Below are 17,067 nucleotides of genomic sequence, written 5' to 3' on the forward strand. Positions count from 1 at the left end.
TATTCATTGTCTGGTGTCGTTTAAAGCCCTTTGAAGCTCCACTGAAACTCTCATTTGGACCTTGAACCATTTGGTTACCATTAAAGTCTATTATATGGAGAAAATCCTGGAATGTTTTCTTCAAAAACCTTAACTCCTTTTCGACTGAAGAAAGAATGACACGGGCATCTTGGATGGCATGGGGGTGAGTAAATTATCAGCAAAAGTTTTTTGGAAAAGTGAACTACTCCTTTAAATATTAGACCCTTTCTCTCACTTATCTTTGTCCCATCGACCCTTTCCACATTCACCTTTCTCAGGAAATCAAATTATAACTGCAAGCAAATTCCACCTAAATTGCAAGACCTGCATATTCATTAGTGAACCACTGTGCACTGTTTTATATTTCCTCTGCCCCGTTATCAGCAAACATCTCGGAGCACAGTTTTATGTGGGTTTTTGGGTACATTGCAATGCTTAACCACTTAACTGTCACCGTCCCACAGGTGGGACGTTTGCCACTATATTTTTAAAACAATAATATTTTAGTAAATACCTTAAATAATATTGACAAACATTTGAAAGCTTACAATCTCTAGTTTCCATATTTGGTGACTGATTTTCAAAATATATTACAGAGGAGCCATAATTTATCAATATAAAACAAGAATATTTTCATACTCATAAGGCGTGTTCAGACCTTTATTTTAAAATAGCAATAAACATGAAAAATCATGAAAAAATGGTAGATACCTCAGTTTGTTTTCATGCCAAAAGTTCAAAAGATAGAATCCATTCAATTATTTTGGAAAAAAAAGGTCTGAAAAGTTTGAAATATCAAGAAAAAAATAATAAATTCACCATTTGTGACGTGGCAGCTATAGCTATGACTTGCATGCGTGTTCTTTGTATGTGTTTCTTAGAGGTTCAATTCATATCAAAATCTGCCAAACTTCCCATGCTACTTCTGAATAGGATCTCTACTTCAGAAATTGTATGAAAATTGTGAAAATAATGGTTCATATCACTCAAAAAGAATGGAAATGCAGGCGCCCTTATATGGGCAGTAATGGAGTCTGATTGTGCCCTAGTGAAAAAGTTTGGTACTGCGCTCAAACAAAATCTTACTGAAAGCTCGTTTTTTGAGATATCAACCTAAAATTTGAAACACAACTTGTTCAGATTTTTGGCTTTGATCTGTCTGACATTTTAGAGTAGCCCAGGTTTTAAAAATATATATTTTATGTAAAATATGAATAATTAATATTTTTACATTGTACATTTCCATAAACTCAAACTTCTATAACTTTTTTTCTGTTTCACTTTCTTAATTTATTTTGGATTACATTTTTTTTTAACATTTTATTTTAACATTGTAGTTTTGCTCTTCCAAAATATTTAATAAATCTATGGGGAAAACAAAGAAGAAATCTTGCTGGGACTTGACAGATTGTCACATCCATTTGAGCAGCCCAGGGACAGGGAATTTTGACATTCAAAGATGCAAGCAGATATTAAAAGCATCTGTAGGTGGTGCCAAGTGGTTTTGCAGACCTTGAAAAGTTTCCAACTGGTTGTGAGCAGCATGTTTTATTAAAGGAATATTTCAGTTAAAAAAAAAAAAAAAACTTTTGCTGACAATTTACTCACCCCCATGTCATTCAAGATGTCCATGTCATTCTTTCTTCAGTTGAAAAGAAATTAAGGTTTTTGATGAAAACATTCCAGGATTTTCTCCATATAATGGACTTCAATGGGAACCAAACGGTTCAAGGTCCAAAAGAGAGTTTCAGTGCAGTTTCAAAGGGCTTTAAACGAGACCACACGATGAATAAGGGTCTTATCTAGGACCCTTCGAGTCAGGAGTCGAAAAAAAGATTTTGTTCATTTTGATGAGTTTGAACATGAGAGTCACGAATGCTCATCACAGAACAGAGCAAGGTGAGCCTTTGTGCTTATAAAACTTAAACTTTTTATTTGTTCATTAATGACGGATCGTTTCGCTTGATTAGACACTTATTCATCGTCTGGTGTCGTTTAAAGCCCTTTGAAGCTCCACTGAAACTCTCATTTGGACCTTGAACCATTTGGTTACCATTAAAGTCTATTATATTGAGAAAATCCTGGAATGTTTTCTTCAAAAACCTTAACTCCTTTTCGACTGAAGAAAGAATGACACGGGCATCTTGGATGGCATGGGGGTGAGTAAATTATCAGCAAAAGTTTTTTGAAAAGTGAACTACTCCTTTAAATATTAGACCCTTTCTCTCACTTATCTTTGTCCCATCGACCCTTTCCACATTCACCTTTCTCAGGAAATCAAATTATAACTGCAAGCAAATTCCACTTAAATTGCAAGACCTGCATATTCATTAGTGAACCACTGTGCACTGTTTTATATTTCCTCTGCCCCGTTATCATCAAACATCTCGGAGCACAGTTTTATGTGGGTTTTTGGGTACATTGCAATGCTTAAATGAGGAAAATGGTGAGGAATGTTTGTAAAATGGAAATATTCCACTCTCCACCAAGACAGAAAAAAAAAAAAACAGCACTCCAAATATGGAGTTGCAGGAAGAGCGTGGTGATGTAATTAATTTAGCAAAAGAAAAAAAAAAAGTATGGATGTTACTGTATATAGGATTATTTTATACAAGCATAAACGAAATGAATTATGCCATTTCTGGTTTTCAATAATATATCCATAAGGCGCATAATAAACATAATTTATATTAGATATACACAGTACTGCTTGTCTATGAAAAAAATAGGAGGTTGGAATGCTCTCATTATGGACTTCCGGTCTCAGTGTGGGACCAGACTGTACTCTTACTTAGTATTTAGAGGCCACACACCCTATAGTTTAGCATCCTAAAATAGACAAGTACAGGAGATGGAGTTTGGGTGAGCGCACACTGTTGTGTGTCATCGCATTATGTAAACATTCTTGCTGTGGCACTCTCATTTTCTTGTATTCCAGCTTAAGTTAATGTGCCCCCACAGTAATCTGAGTGTTGGCGAGCAGGAAGTGATGCTGTTACCTTAATGAAGAGTCAGCCTGTTAAATAGCGCTTTCTTTAGACATTCCATTAAATTCAGTCTATAGCCTTAGCTGTACACACTTGTTCATTTAGTCGATCTCCTCTGCTTTCTTGGACTTTGCACTTGGACTAAAAGAAGAGCAAGGTAAGGTCCTCAAACCCTGTTTATTACTTTTACGCAAAAAAAGTTTCAAGAACTCTTAAAACATAACAGATTTTTTGTATTTTAGAATGAAACCTGCCATGCTGATTCTATGTCTGCTGGGAGCAGCCTACGCTAATCCAGTGAGTATGCAGTGAATAACATAAAAAGGCATTTAAATGGTCTTTCAATACATTCAAGGAGTAAAGATTTTTCCCTCACACAGATCTTGCATAAAATGGCTATGGAGATGATTCAACATGCATCCAACTCTGTAAGTGATGCTGAGTTTAATTTCAAGAAACTTTGTGTTAACTTTAAGAGTGCAAAATCTGTTCTCATAATCTTTTATATTCCAGTCGGAAAGCTCTTCAATATCTGAATCCTCCGACCAGAGTAATACCTCGGAACCTTCAGAAGAGGTAAGCTTCCAGTTAAAATGCATGACATGAATGCAACAATAAACTTAAATGGAGAGACAGCTGCACTGTAAATGACAACATACGGATTTACATTGCTTTAAATAAGTTAAGCAACACTGTTAGACCTTACCAGGTTTTTTACAGTAAAATACTGGCAACACTGTTGCCAGTAATTTACTGTAAAAATGCACTAAAACTAATAAGTTGTATTTTTTAGTTAACTTGAGTTTTAGTGCATTTTTACAGTAAATTACTGGCAACAGTGGTGTAAAAATTTACTAAAACTAATAAGTTGTATTTTTTAGTTAACTTGAGTTTTAGTGCATTTTTACAGTAAATTACCGGCAACAGTGTTGCCAGAATTTTACTGTAAAAAACCTGGTAAGGTCTAACAGTGAAGTTGTCAGTTTAATGCTATTGTCAGTTCAAGAGTCAGTTTAATGCTATTTAAGTTCAATAACTTAAACATCAAAGTTGACTGTACTTAATTTAAGGAATAAACTTTTTTTTACAGTGATGTCTTTACTGCATAACAACACTAAAAAATATATTTTCATGATTTGTAATCACAACATTTTTTTTCTTTTTTTTCAAATCAACTTAATTAATTAATTTATGTAGTTCAGATAACATAATATTTTGAGTTTCTGATTATTAAATTAATCTCCTTCATTGTATTAACTCAACATTTCAATGAACATAAAATTAAGGAAACCAGGTTACTTTTTTTTTTAAGTTAAACCAACAATATTTTTTTTACAGTGAAAAGAGTTCTCACCTGATATCATAAAGGAGAATCATGTTGTTTGCTCATAATGCATGTATTTAATGCCAACATTATGCTGTGAGAAAACAGAAAAAAAAACTTGATCAGAACAGACTTGAACAGAAAAAAAACTTGAACTTGATTTAGACTTTTAATAGTATTTGCCTTTATGAGATGTATATATGAATAAAAATACATTTTCATTTTACAGAAGTCCAATGAAAATGCCTCCGACAGCAATGTAAGTGCAAAGACTATTAGGCCTATGTCAAAAAAATTAATGGCTATACTAAATATATTTCTATTAAGGATAAAGACTCACTTCAATTTCTGTTTTCTTGACAGAGCTCAGAATCGCTTGAATCTGACTCGGATGAAACGGTATAACTAATAATTACTGTTCATATCTTTTCACAAATTCTCAAAACCACTAAACAGATGAATATGACTGAAAATCTCAATGTTTTTATTTTATTATTTATTTATTTTTAAATTTCAAGATCTCTAAAGAGAGCGAAAGCCATTCTGTGGAAAGCCTGGTGAGTTATAGCTATAATCTAACAACAAAGAAAAAGCTCTAAATTCTATACAGTGCATAGAAATGGATTCCCCGTTTATACGGTCCTATGTTTTATACTTATTTAGATCGGAAAAAGCGAGACTGCACTGACATCGGACAACACTCAAAGCAGTAAAGAGAATGTTCGTAGGGTAAGGAACATTGAATTGTATTTATCATACAAAATATGTGGTTTCACTAGAATAATGACCATCATTGGTGCTTTCATACAGGGCTGGATCTACACCCTGAAATGGGTCCATACGAACAACAGTGACAAAGTGCAAGGGACCAGCCAGCCAGACATCAAATCCATTAGTGATGCATCAATGAAAAGTGAAAGCAGTGAATCAAGTGAAAGCCAGGAAACGGTTGTTCTGAGCACAAAGGAGGAGAATAACGGTGCCGACACAAGTGAAAGCACTGAACACAGTCATAGTGTTGAAGGTGCTGAGTATAGTACAAGCAACAGCAGCAGCAGCAGCAGCAGCAGTGAAAGCACTGAGTCCAACAGCAGTGCAGAGGAGAGCGAAAGCCGCTCAACTGAGTGCCCTCCCGGGGCTGACAGCCAAGAATGTGACAGCGAGGAAGACTTTCCTCAGGATATCGGTGACGATGGTGCAACCGACCCTTTCAATGGCTTCCTAATGCCTGATTTCACTGAGCCCTAGCAGCAGTTTAAGACATGATCGTATGACTCAATGCTCTGATATCTGCAAGTGGAAATCCCAGGAACATATTAAAATGGGAATGTTCTAGGAAAATATTTAAAGGACGGTATACAAGGAAATTGGCATAATAGTAATATAAACCGTTAAATAAATGTTAATAATATTATTTTTTAAGGTACCTCAGTCTAGATCATTCTTAACTTAAAATTAAAAAAAATTATTATAGGCATACACTGATGTTTTGTTTTTATACTTGACCCTATTGTTAACACTTTACAGTCTCATTTGTTAACATTAGTTAATGCGTTAACAAACATGAACTATAAATGAGCAATATATTCTTATTATTAATGGTAATGTTTATTGACAGTGCATTAAGTAATGTTTATCTGAAAACTGAATTAAAATGGTAAAATTCTTGTATTGTTCATTGTTAGTTCATTTTAACTAATGTAGTTCGCTAATATTAACAAACAAAAAATGATTGCAACGTGTTACCGAATTGTGTGCAGAATTGTTTTGTTTTATTATTATTTATAGATTTTATAGTCATTTATTTTTATTGTTGGTATTAACCATTTTCAAATAAAGTAAAGAAAAAGTATGCCGTTGTTTGCCCGAGTGTTGTTTCCCCCCAGTTTTAATACATTTTTGAGATCATGCTAAAAAGTTGCAAACGCAAGCACCTCCACATTCATAAAATGAAAGAGTTGCCCTAATGCAATCCAAGAGTAATTACCAACTTCATTGCCTATAATTTCACAGATTTAGCTCTCATACCTTTGCAAAAGCATGCCTAAACATTAAACAATAAAAATGTGTATAGAGAGCAGAAATGAGTGACTGTTGTGTAAAATCAAGCTGCGAAAGAGCACTTTCAGCAGAAAGGAATATTGTAACAATATGTGTGTGATTGACTTCTGTTTACAAGTAATATATCATGTCTGTCAAACACATGTCATTACTGTTTTGATACCACAAGATGGTGGCAAACTTTAAAGAACTGAGGTGGGGTTTCCCTAGGAAGAACATCATGAACTCACACAAACATTACACACTAAACGGGACTTTCTGCTGTTTCATGTGTGCTGCTTTTGGCAGAGGGATAAAGATTCCAGAATGAGGGTTTCGACATTGTAAGTTTGTTAATTACTGTATAATTAAAATTACTGTTTTATGGTTCAATCTTCAGATAACAGACTAAGCACCATTGGCTTTCATTGTCTAGACAATTGGAATAACGTGATCCAAGATAATGGTAGGCATTATCCAATACGACAAGGAGGATGTCTAAGATGAACCCTTTAAATACAGGGTTTTTTTCTTTTCTTTACAGACAACAGTGTATTATGTGTTTAAAAAAACTCCAAAAATTTGGAGTATTTTTTTTTTTTTATAAAAGAAAGCCTAAGGCAATATAAATTAGTCAGATGTGCGTTTTTTTCTCAAAGTTTACTGTTAAATTACAGGTAAAAATAATACTGACATATAGCACAAATATCTGAGTGTTAACACATACAGCTAAAATACTTATATAAAATATATAATCTGCAGAGGTGGAAAGAGTACTGAAAATTTGTACTCAAGTACAAGTACTCGATTACAAGCAAAAGTACTGGTGTTAAAAATGTACTTAAGTAAAAGTACCCCTCTCAAAAACTACTCAAGTACTAATTACTAATTACTTTTAGCCTGTGATATTTATTTACTTTTATGGAAACCAAGTTATAAAAATGGTCTAATATGATTATTATTATTAATGAATTATAATACAAAATAAATGAGCTTATTGGGTTATTTTATTTATAAACTTCTTTTTTTTTTTTTACAATAAAGATTTCCAAAAGTACCCTACTAATATTTCAAAAGTTTCAAAAGTTATCAGCATTTAGCACTGACACAAAGTTGCAATCTAGACAGACTGTCAATCAGTGCAGTTACACTGTTATGCCAGTGGGTCATGGCCGGCAAGATACTGTTTTTATGAAAGAGTCATTATTAAACTCTTCATTCTAAGCTTAAAACACGGATTCAATATTAATAAAACAATGTGTTGACAATGACATACAATATAACTTTTTAATCTAAGTTTACAATGCTAAATCTTTATTACGGTATATCTGCTTGTCACCTGAGTAACGCTGAAGCTCATGTTTAAAGTGATGTTTTTAGTCAAATTACTGTGAGGTCTACCCAACTTTAAAAACAAAAACAACTGAACTATCACATATCACTGCAGAAACAAAGTTTCCAAAACGCACGCTGTCTCCTTTCCTTCCTCTGTATAAGAACAACTCCTCCATGTGGGGTCATGGGGACTCGTCATCTGGTATTTCTTCGGAATTTTCAATGAATTCAGTGTCTCGAATGTCCATGTCCATTACGGCAAAGTTCTTTGATAACACTAAAATACAAACTGAAGGACGTGTGAGGACGAATATAGCTCTCCAGAAACCGGGCTTTTTTCCCGCTCCAAATACAAGGGTTTTTATTGGCCCGCCCACAATCAGTTATTTCCATTGGATACCCAAATGGTCAAAGATTTGAATAATTGTTGAATTCAAATTGTACAAGTACTTTGTAATTAATGGGATTTTTAAAGTAGTGAAGTACATTACTTAACTTAATTTGTACTCAAGTACAAGGAAAATTACAGACTAAAAAATTTACTCATAAAAGTACAAGTACACGAAAAAACAATAATCTGAGTAGTTGTAATTCGTTACTTCCACCTCTGATAATCTAAGTTTCATCAAATACAGCTAAACTACTTATTTAGAATATATTTAACAAAATGGACATGTGCAATGAACAAATAAAACAAAAGTAATTGAAATAGCTAACAACAAATGTTTCAAGTGGATTCCCCAAATTCATGAAAATGCAACTTTTAATGAATTCTGCAGTTTCAAAATTATTCAACCCCTTCATGGCAAGCATTTGTATTACATTTTTAGACCTGCTGCAAACGAAATGTATAACCAGACACAACTTTCTAGCAGCATTTCTGAGGAAAATTGACCAACCTCATGAACAATGGCCTCCGGTTTACTAATATTCTGGGGTTTGCGTACTGCAACCATCGCCGTCAAATACCATCAGAGATTCCTTATGGAGTTCAAGTTAGGTGACTGTGCAACGCTATCTCACGACCAATTCGGACGAATTCGTAAGAGTGATTAAAAAGTAGCTAAGTCGTTAAAAGTTGCATTTTCAGTTGAATTTCAACTACTTGAAACATTTGATTTGTTGTGTTGGCATATTACACATTGGAATAAACGTTCCAGTATGTAATATGCATGAAAGCTCAAATAAAAACAACATAGGAACTGCAGTGTTGCGCAGTGATAAATGGAACCGTTGGGTGAAGAGGTCATAGACGTGTTTTATCACGAATAAATCACAGCTATTGACCAATCAGAATCAAGGAACTAACCTAAATACACTTAAAGGGATAGCCAAACATGAAAATTCTGTTACCATTTACTCACCCTCACATCATTCCAAACTTGTATGACTTGTATGACTGACTTTCTTCTGTGGAGCATAAAATATATTTTGAAGAATGTTGGTATTTGGTAACCAAATAATAAATTAACATACAAAACATATACATACTGTATATATATATATATATATATAGAGAGAGAGAGAGAGAGAGAGAGAGAGAGAGAGAGAGAGAGAGAGAGAGAGAGAGAGAGAGACACATACATGTATACAAATATTATACATGGAAAGATGTTGCATGGCCAGATTAGTATCGATTTCTGTTGAGACATTCAGATTCAGGTAGAGTCATAATTTAGCGTAAACTGAATGAGAACATGGATCCATCATGCCTTGTTACCACTGTGCAGGCTGGTGGTAATGGTATGGGGGATATTTTATCTCAGGCTAAATTAGACCTTTCAGGCTATTAATAGCCAACGTTCATAAACCTTATGCCAAAATTATTATTACAACTAAATTGTCAGTCATTAAATAGGAAAACTAAATAATTGTGTTACAATGAAAGCGTTCCGGCAGAAGTATTTCTATTTCCAATCAATAACTCCTGTGTTCAGACCATAAGTGAATAGCACGTGAACACTTTTGAATCGATTTTGCGCGTCAAGAGCAAAATTGACACGCGTAAAAGTTTAGTCTGGCTGCCTGCACAGTCTATGAACACTAACTCACGGCTGCTGCCTGCTGCAACGTGAGGGCTTGCAGGACCACTCAACTGCACGGACAGTTTTTAATGTTTTATGTCAAGATTTTTGCTTGATCATTTTCAGGACAATTAAGGCCGGTTTCGGATTCGGGACAACAGCTTAGATTTCTGGACTGTCCCAAATTTTTCGGGACTTCTTGTCACCCTAATGTAACTGTCTGGTTAAAAACATTCTTCAGAATATCTTCTTTTGTGTTCTGCGATAATTTTTTGGTGGACTATCACATTATAAACGTGAAAACTGTTTTCCTTTCCCCTACTTTTCATTCATGCCTTAGATTATTCGACATAGAATCTCCATAAGTCTTCAGTTATCTGAAAGCCCTTTTGCCAAGTTAAACATGCAGCTTCACACGCTCTGCGCGTAGACGCCAGATAGGGACTTTATGACTAAAGCGTGACGTGCACACCCCGTTTATGGTTTTAACACTGTCAAATTAAAACGTCCATATAGGCTAATCAGGAAGATGTCTACACTCGTTTTTTTTTTTAGCGTCGCGTCACTGGCAGCGTATGGGAAGGGTGGCGCGCATTCTTCGTGCACGCGCACCAGGCAGGCGGCGTCAAACTGAACTGTGATCACAAATCTGATACCAAAGAGAGACAACTGACTTTAAATAGTCTAAAACCACAATTAAATCACATGCGACTCGACAGTTAACCTTTTTAATGCCAAAACAGGGACTGTTACCTAACTATTTTTCGATGTTTTATGTGAAGTACAAGAAAAAATATACCCAATTTGAGATGGGGGAAGTCCCCGCAAGGAAATCCCCTCTTCATAAAATAATTTCGAAATTGAGTGAAGCTCTCACAGGCTGAAGCTTTCTGCTTTTGGTCTACAGCAGACGTCTGTAGCTTATGACACTCAAACCTGTACAATCTATGGGAAATTCGTACTTTATGTACTCGTTTTAACGCGCGAGCGGATTGTTCAGCATGGATGAAATGAAGAGGGAGAACGAGGCGCTGAGGGCTAAGTTGCGCAGCTGCTCTACACTCAACACATTTAACCACGAAACACAACAAGAAATTGCTCGTTTAAATCATTTGGTTACATCTAAAGACGGAATTATCGCCGATTTAAAGGCAAGACTGGGGAAGTATGAGAAAACCGTGTTAATTGAAGGAGATGACCCTTATATTGTAGGGCCGTCGAAATCTCTAATCGAGAGTTTGTGTAAGGAAATTTGCAAATTAAAGCAAAAACTCATGGAATCAGAGGTGGACACCGCCCAGAGATTGGAAACCACTAAAACAGTAAGTTAAAACACATTTCTCACTTGTGTTCCTACTTCTGCATACACCATTTTTTTTTTTGTTGCTAACAACCCCACTGTAGAGAATCAATTTGTAAAGTATTTGAATTCCTTCCTCAAGAAAACATAATAAAAGTGATATATATATATATATATATATACACATACATACACAAATGGTTTAAGGTGGTCTCCCAGAGTGATAAAAAAATTGCCCAAAATCCAAGCAGATAAGCCCCACCAGCAAATCAGTCTATCATGGTTTAAGATGTTTTTCAGCAGATTTGTTCGTTTGTTTGCCTTTGGGAGTATTTGTATAGTTGTATGCTTGAGCTGTAGCGAAACAAGTGCATTTGTTGTTAACATTCACCTGAACTGCATGGGAGAGTCTCCTGACCAGTTTGCTTGTTCCAGGAGATTCAGCGATTGCAAGAAAAGTTGAAGGAGAAGGATCAAGAACTGAAAACCATCAGGGAAAGGCCCGAGCAGGAGAAAGAGAGGGAGATCCAGCAACTACGCTCCACCTTGGCCGAAAGGGATCGGACACAGGCCACCAGGGCCGTCCTGTGCAACTCTCTTGCTGAAGAAGCAGAGCAGTTGAGGGCCCAACTGGGAGCCACTGTGCAGGTGTGCCAGGAGCTTTTGGGGCACATGGAGAAAGAGAAAAGCATGACAGCCATGACCGATCAGAGAGCTCACGTTAATGAGGTGCGTTGGAAACTATCAGCATTCTACAAAATCTGGACCATCTTTTTAAAAATTGCTGTTTAACTTTTATATTTGACCTTACATTTTTCTATCTTCATAAGACAAAGGATTCCCCTGAAATACCCCATCTAAATGTCATCATCAGCAAGTTAGAAGAGGAGAATGACCAGCTTAAAAAAAGAGTTGTCTATGTAAGGATCACATGATCACTGACATTTGTCAGAAAATGTCACTCAGTAAATTTTACGGAAATAAACATGTAAAAATATTCCTGGAAAATGTCGTCATTTTTTTTCGGTTCACATCATAAATATATGCTTTCGTTCCATCCTAGGTCGAAAGTTTAAACTCAAAGTGGCAGAAGTATGACTCCAGTAGAGAGGAGTATGTGAGGGGTTTGTGTCAAAAGTTGAAAGAGTCAAACGGTCTGGCATCTGCAGGTCCGACCCTGACCCAGACTCAGGCTCAGGCTACGTCTGGCAGTATGGCTTTGTTCCAGCAGGAGATCGCACGGCTCAACGGCCTCCTGCAGGACAGGATGATGGAGTGCGAGAGACTCGGCAGAGAAAGGGATGACAATACAAGGAGAGACCAGGAGCGCATTCAGATGCTTGAGCAACAGGTCTGTATCAGTTCAACTAGCAGTTTGAATTCCACTTAAACAGGAAGTCAGTGTATTTTTGTAACAGCAAAGATGAGAAGTAATTTGTTTTGTTTGCTGCCCATAAACCAAGTCCTTTCCTTGTTCTCTCATAGGTTCTGGCCTATATTGAGGACTTCAAATCTGAGAGGGCAGACCGAGAGAGGGCTCAGGGTAAAATCCTGGACCTTCAAGACGAAGTTGGGCGACTTCAACTGCAAATACGCACACAGGCATGTATCATTAAAAAAAAAAAAAAGCCTTCATGCAATTTTAAATGATGAAATAATAATCATATTCTTAGAAAGAAAATTTTAAATCTTTGTGACAAGATTAGTTTGGGATGTAAGATGTCGTGTGACGCAACTCCCCGAAATATGAATGATATTTACGGATGAATAATTCAGGACAAAAAATGGCTTTTTTTTAAAACATTATTTAAAAAAAATTATTTTTTTTCCTTTCTTTTCTGTATTATTCTTTACTATTAAACCGAGAGCATAATATTTTGAATTAATTAATGATCAAAATAATACTCGAAGGCACTCAAATTGTTTAGAAAAAAAAGTTAAAAAGCCTTTTATTTGATCATGGCTTTTAATCAATAAAATTGGTGACAGATACACCTACGAGTTGCGGCTTCTTCAGGGTGTGTGTGTAATAATTCATGATATTTGTAAAAGCATCTGAAAATATTTTAAAATATATATGATTTTTTCTTTAAATTAGTGTTTTTTTTAAGTCACAATGAAATTGGTGTAGCAACAGATCCTCTTTCATTTTTTTACATACACACACATATATATATATATATATATATATATATATACACACATACATATATGTGATGACTTGATGTGGACTTTGCTCTATGATGTATGCTGGACTTCACCAAAAATTTAAGTGCAAAGTCTGTCATGACATTTTTATTAAATATTACTTGGTAAAAAAAAAAAAAAATATATATATATATATATATATATATATATATATATATACATAATATACATGCATGATCATGTAAGATCTGTTACATATTCACAAAAGAGATAGGTTAAATTTCAATTAAAGCCCCCCATTATTTGTCGTACTACTAAATAGCCCAACCAGCATGAGTTTTTTTTTAATCCAAAGGCCATTTCCTTCTAATAACATGCCTTGTTTTTTCATCATGCAGAGCGTCCAAGACGCCTCATCCTCACGCCGACTCCAAATGGGCCTTAAAAAAGTTCCCAGACAAACGGACACTGCCGAACCACTAAGGAACAGTCCCCCAGAAGCAAGCTCAAAAAGGACTATCAGTAACAATGCACCACAGGGAGCCGCTGAACTGCAGTGCCCTCGGTGTCTCACCACATATGACGATGAGCACGCGGCCGAATACCTAAACCATTGGGACGAGTGTGCCAAGCTGTGAGTCTTTTACCTCACTGACTTTTCACAGGGCACAGAAAGCACTGAGGACATAATCACTACAAGCTCGCAGACTGTCGGATGTGCGACAGGGTGTTGATGAAGGCAGGGGCACGTTTAAACAGGATGGAGTCGAAAGAAGAGCTTTTTTTTTTTTTTTAAAGAAGATTGCTTGTGGCATAGGACTCAGTATATGACTTTAGGTTGGTCATTTCTAGTTCAAAGGCTTACTCACATGGCTGTCATAGAGTGCAGATGGTCTGGTTATGAAAGGTTATTGAATCTCAAGCAATTGCGGTTTATAAGTCACTGGGTTTTGCCATTTGTTTGGTGTCATGGTTTGAGGCATGGTACAAGTTTCAGTCAATTTTTGCTTAATGCTGTATTGCAGATCTGTGTATAGTTCAGATGGATCATAAAATGGGTATCATATACCTCACTGATATGTATTCTCTTTATCAGCTGGTTTGCACTTTTTGCTATATTATAATTTCAAATACAGATGATACAAGTATATATTCTTTTATATTTAATACATAAGCTTCTTTGTTATTAGACTATTGAATATAATTCATACTTTTGTCATGGTGCTATTTGTAAAGTATATAGTAATGTTTATATATTTTCATTTGTAGGTATATTGTTATTACTTGCCTTCATGTTAAATGTATCACATTAAATAATTATTTGTACCAGGAAATACAGAGCAGCACAGTACACACTATTAACAATCTTTTGATATTTTACTATTTGATTCATACAGGCTAACGTATATATCAAACTTCAGTTTCCGATTATAAATGTTATATGGTTCCAACGTAGAACATGTCATTACTTTCTCAGACTTCTAGGCACCTTTTGACTGTGAGGTACTTGCCATTTGATCCCCCCGTGCAGTTAAAAACATTCTAGTTTTAAGTAAGAGAGGAAGTTCCCTACATCCTGGTAAATTGAGGCGTGACGTCTCAGTTGTTGCGTCTGACAAAATGGCCTATTGCAGCGCACTTTTACAGGGTTTAAAGGCACAAACAACAAAAATCACAATAAGACACATTGACAAAGATGTCAAAATAAGACAGAAATGTGATAACTATATAAGATGATTTATTTTTATAATAAAATATTTGCTTAAAGATCATTTTCTAAACCATTTGTAACCTTTTTTGTGTTTGTGAGTGTATTTGTACAGTCAATTGTAATTATTAGTAAGATATGGGATCCAGACAATGAGATGGTCGTGATAATGCTAGTAAGATTATGAGGCATAATGTGTCAAAGCATTAAACTCTAGTCCCACGGGATTTTGAGTGTGTGATGTGCACAAGTGGTGGAAAGCCCCTTCCCAAGCACAAATGAAGGGAGAGGCTATAAGTGCAGCAAATTCTCAGCTGTCCTGAGGCCTGGAAGTGAAAAGCAGAAGAGAAGTAGGTGACTGTCGGGTAGAGAGATATAGTGGGACTGGCTATTTAAAGGGGAGGAGGCTATGGGACCAAACAAGGTCTGTAGTCCCTGTACCTAGTAATGTAGCTGAACTGCTGCCTTTGCCTTAAGAGGCCAGTAACACATTCATCATGATGATTCAGACTGACTAAAATGCAACAAAAACGTGACAATTTAAAATAGACTAGTGGCCATTGGTGAAATATTGGAAAACATTGTGTGTGCCCATATGTGATTTGTTATGATATCTTATGGCATTAATTGATAGAGTGCCGCTGGGATGATTTCTTTTTGTTGCCCAAAACTCATTACCATTCAGAATAATTTTAGCATTACCGGTTCCATCGTACAGAAATCACAAGCTCAAGATATTTTCACATTTCATTCTAAAACAAAACACCTTGTCTTGTAAAAGGTGGTTGCTAACACGTGGCTAAATGGGACCTCGCTAGTCAACTTTTACAACCTCGTGTTTATAATCTCAAACTTTAAGCGAAAATAAAGATTTAAAGAGTTGTCTTATAGTGGCGAGATTGCAGACTTGCGCAAATGGTGCAGTTCGTTAATGTACTTCTGGTGATTGTTTTTAGGCTTCAAAATTCATAAAAGTGACATAAAATGTTTAATTTGTGAAGATTATCAAGATGGAAAAAAAGCGTGTAAGAATCATAAGCTTTTATTGGGTTTTCCGCAATAATCCTAAAGCCAATGGAAAAATTCTATTGGGTTTTCGTCTTGGGAACCAGGGTGATTCTAATTGACAGGTTGGTCTACAAAAATCCCCAATTACTGCAGCAATTTATTACATCTGCAAGCCCAAACCCAAAGTATGCCAGGGTACACGTGACCCAAATTTAATCATCAGCACAGTACCGCAGCCACTAAGTCTGAATTGCGACTGAAATTACAATATTTTTACAAAACATTTTCGTTGAAATTGTTTTAAATCGGACTCACTCCATCAGTAAATCACTACCGAGTTTATAGCCGACTCCTTCACTGAACTGCAAATCGAATTTTCATTATACATTCAATCGGAATCGAAATGAACAACATGTTGCAATAACTGATACTCTAAAAAATATAATTGTTCATTGTTTAGCATAAGGAGGTCAATCTGAAACTTTGTTTGGGAGTAAAAATGTTACGTGGGCGAAAAGTTGGAACCACAAGTAGCAGAGTTACACTTATTATTACAATTATTACTAAAGTAACAGCAGTTACTGATGAGCATTTCTGTGAATTGTCAACACAAAAAAGTAATTTGCCTCCTAAATGGCTCCGTAAGCATTTGTGTGTGTGTTATATCTGGAAAACTGGTCATCATTTCAGGCCCATATTCAGCTTATTCAAGATCACGTCAGATATGTAAAGGAACATCATGGTCCCCTGAGTCAATAAACCCCTGATGAGGTCAGACACACAGCCCTAGCTAGATGCCACGGGGGTAGGAGGGAAAACTCCAGCAGGAGTTTCATGCTCTCTACTTCAGTCAAGTCACCACTCTCGAAATGACGTTGCCCAAGGACAAGTACACACTTTTGGAAGATGCTTGTGGCCGTAGCAGTTCTGCATAGAACAGAGTCATTTTAGTTGCAAAGTCATTGAGGAAATTGTGTTGCTGTGAAGAACGTTACTAGAGATTAGTGAAAAGCTGAAGTAATGGATGTGTGGGATGTTTTCTTCTTTTACGAAACCTTTTTTCCTTGGAGAAGTGAAAGGTAGGCTGGAAGGGATTCCCCACCTCCACACATACACACACACACACTACATTCACATTTATAATAATGTGAGGCCTGTACATCTATTGCAGA

The 17,067-nt window shown here is 35.8% G+C and overlaps 2 protein-coding genes across 2 annotated transcripts; both read left to right on the forward strand.

Annotated features, from left to right (window-relative positions):
* Positions 1 to 2,788: 2,788 nt before the first annotated feature.
* scpp1 (secretory calcium-binding phosphoprotein 1) lies at positions 2,789 to 6,184 on the forward strand. Its single transcript, XM_039691134.2, has 9 exons — positions 2,789 to 3,165; positions 3,251 to 3,305; positions 3,389 to 3,436; positions 3,522 to 3,584; positions 4,562 to 4,591; positions 4,696 to 4,731; positions 4,851 to 4,889; positions 4,996 to 5,061; positions 5,143 to 6,184. The coding sequence occupies exons 2-9, from the start codon at positions 3,252 to 3,254 to the stop codon at positions 5,578 to 5,580; spliced, it is 774 nt and encodes a 257-aa protein (XP_039547068.2). The 5' UTR covers positions 2,789 to 3,165; position 3,251; the 3' UTR covers positions 5,581 to 6,184.
* A 4,164-nt stretch (positions 6,185 to 10,348) lies between these two features.
* Positions 10,349 to 14,951, forward strand: tnip2 (TNFAIP3 interacting protein 2). Its single transcript, XM_039691124.2, has 6 exons — positions 10,349 to 11,053; positions 11,467 to 11,760; positions 11,862 to 11,951; positions 12,095 to 12,382; positions 12,517 to 12,633; positions 13,578 to 14,951. Exons 1-6 carry the CDS (start codon positions 10,733 to 10,735, stop codon positions 13,815 to 13,817), a joined length of 1,350 nt encoding a protein of 449 aa, XP_039547058.2. The 5' UTR covers positions 10,349 to 10,732; the 3' UTR covers positions 13,818 to 14,951.
* The last annotated feature ends 2,116 nt before the right edge of the window (positions 14,952 to 17,067 follow it).

The sequence above is a fragment of the Pimephales promelas genome, chromosome 6 (assembly GCF_988280905.1).
Source record: "Pimephales promelas chromosome 6, fPimPro1.hap1.1, whole genome shotgun sequence".
Taxonomy (NCBI): domain Eukaryota; kingdom Metazoa; phylum Chordata; class Actinopteri; order Cypriniformes; family Leuciscidae; genus Pimephales; species Pimephales promelas.

Coding starts and splice junctions, on each gene's coding strand:
- scpp1 (XM_039691134.2), top strand. CDS start 3,252: ATGAAACCTGCCATGCTGATTCTATGTCTGCTGGGAGCAGCCTACGCT. Junction 3,437..3,521: donor TTCAACATGCATCCAACTCT/GTAAGTGATGCT, acceptor TTTATATTCCAG/TCGGAAAGCTCTTCAATATC. Junction 5,062..5,142: donor GTAAAGAGAATGTTCGTAGG/GTAAGGAACATT, acceptor GCTTTCATACAG/GGCTGGATCTACACCCTGAA.
- tnip2 (XM_039691124.2), top strand. CDS start 10,733: ATGGATGAAATGAAGAGGGAGAACGAGGCGCTGAGGGCTAAGTTGCGC. Junction 11,952..12,094: donor TTAAAAAAAGAGTTGTCTAT/GTAAGGATCACA, acceptor GTTCCATCCTAG/GTCGAAAGTTTAAACTCAAA. Junction 12,634..13,577: donor AACTGCAAATACGCACACAG/GCATGTATCATT, acceptor TTCATCATGCAG/AGCGTCCAAGACGCCTCATC.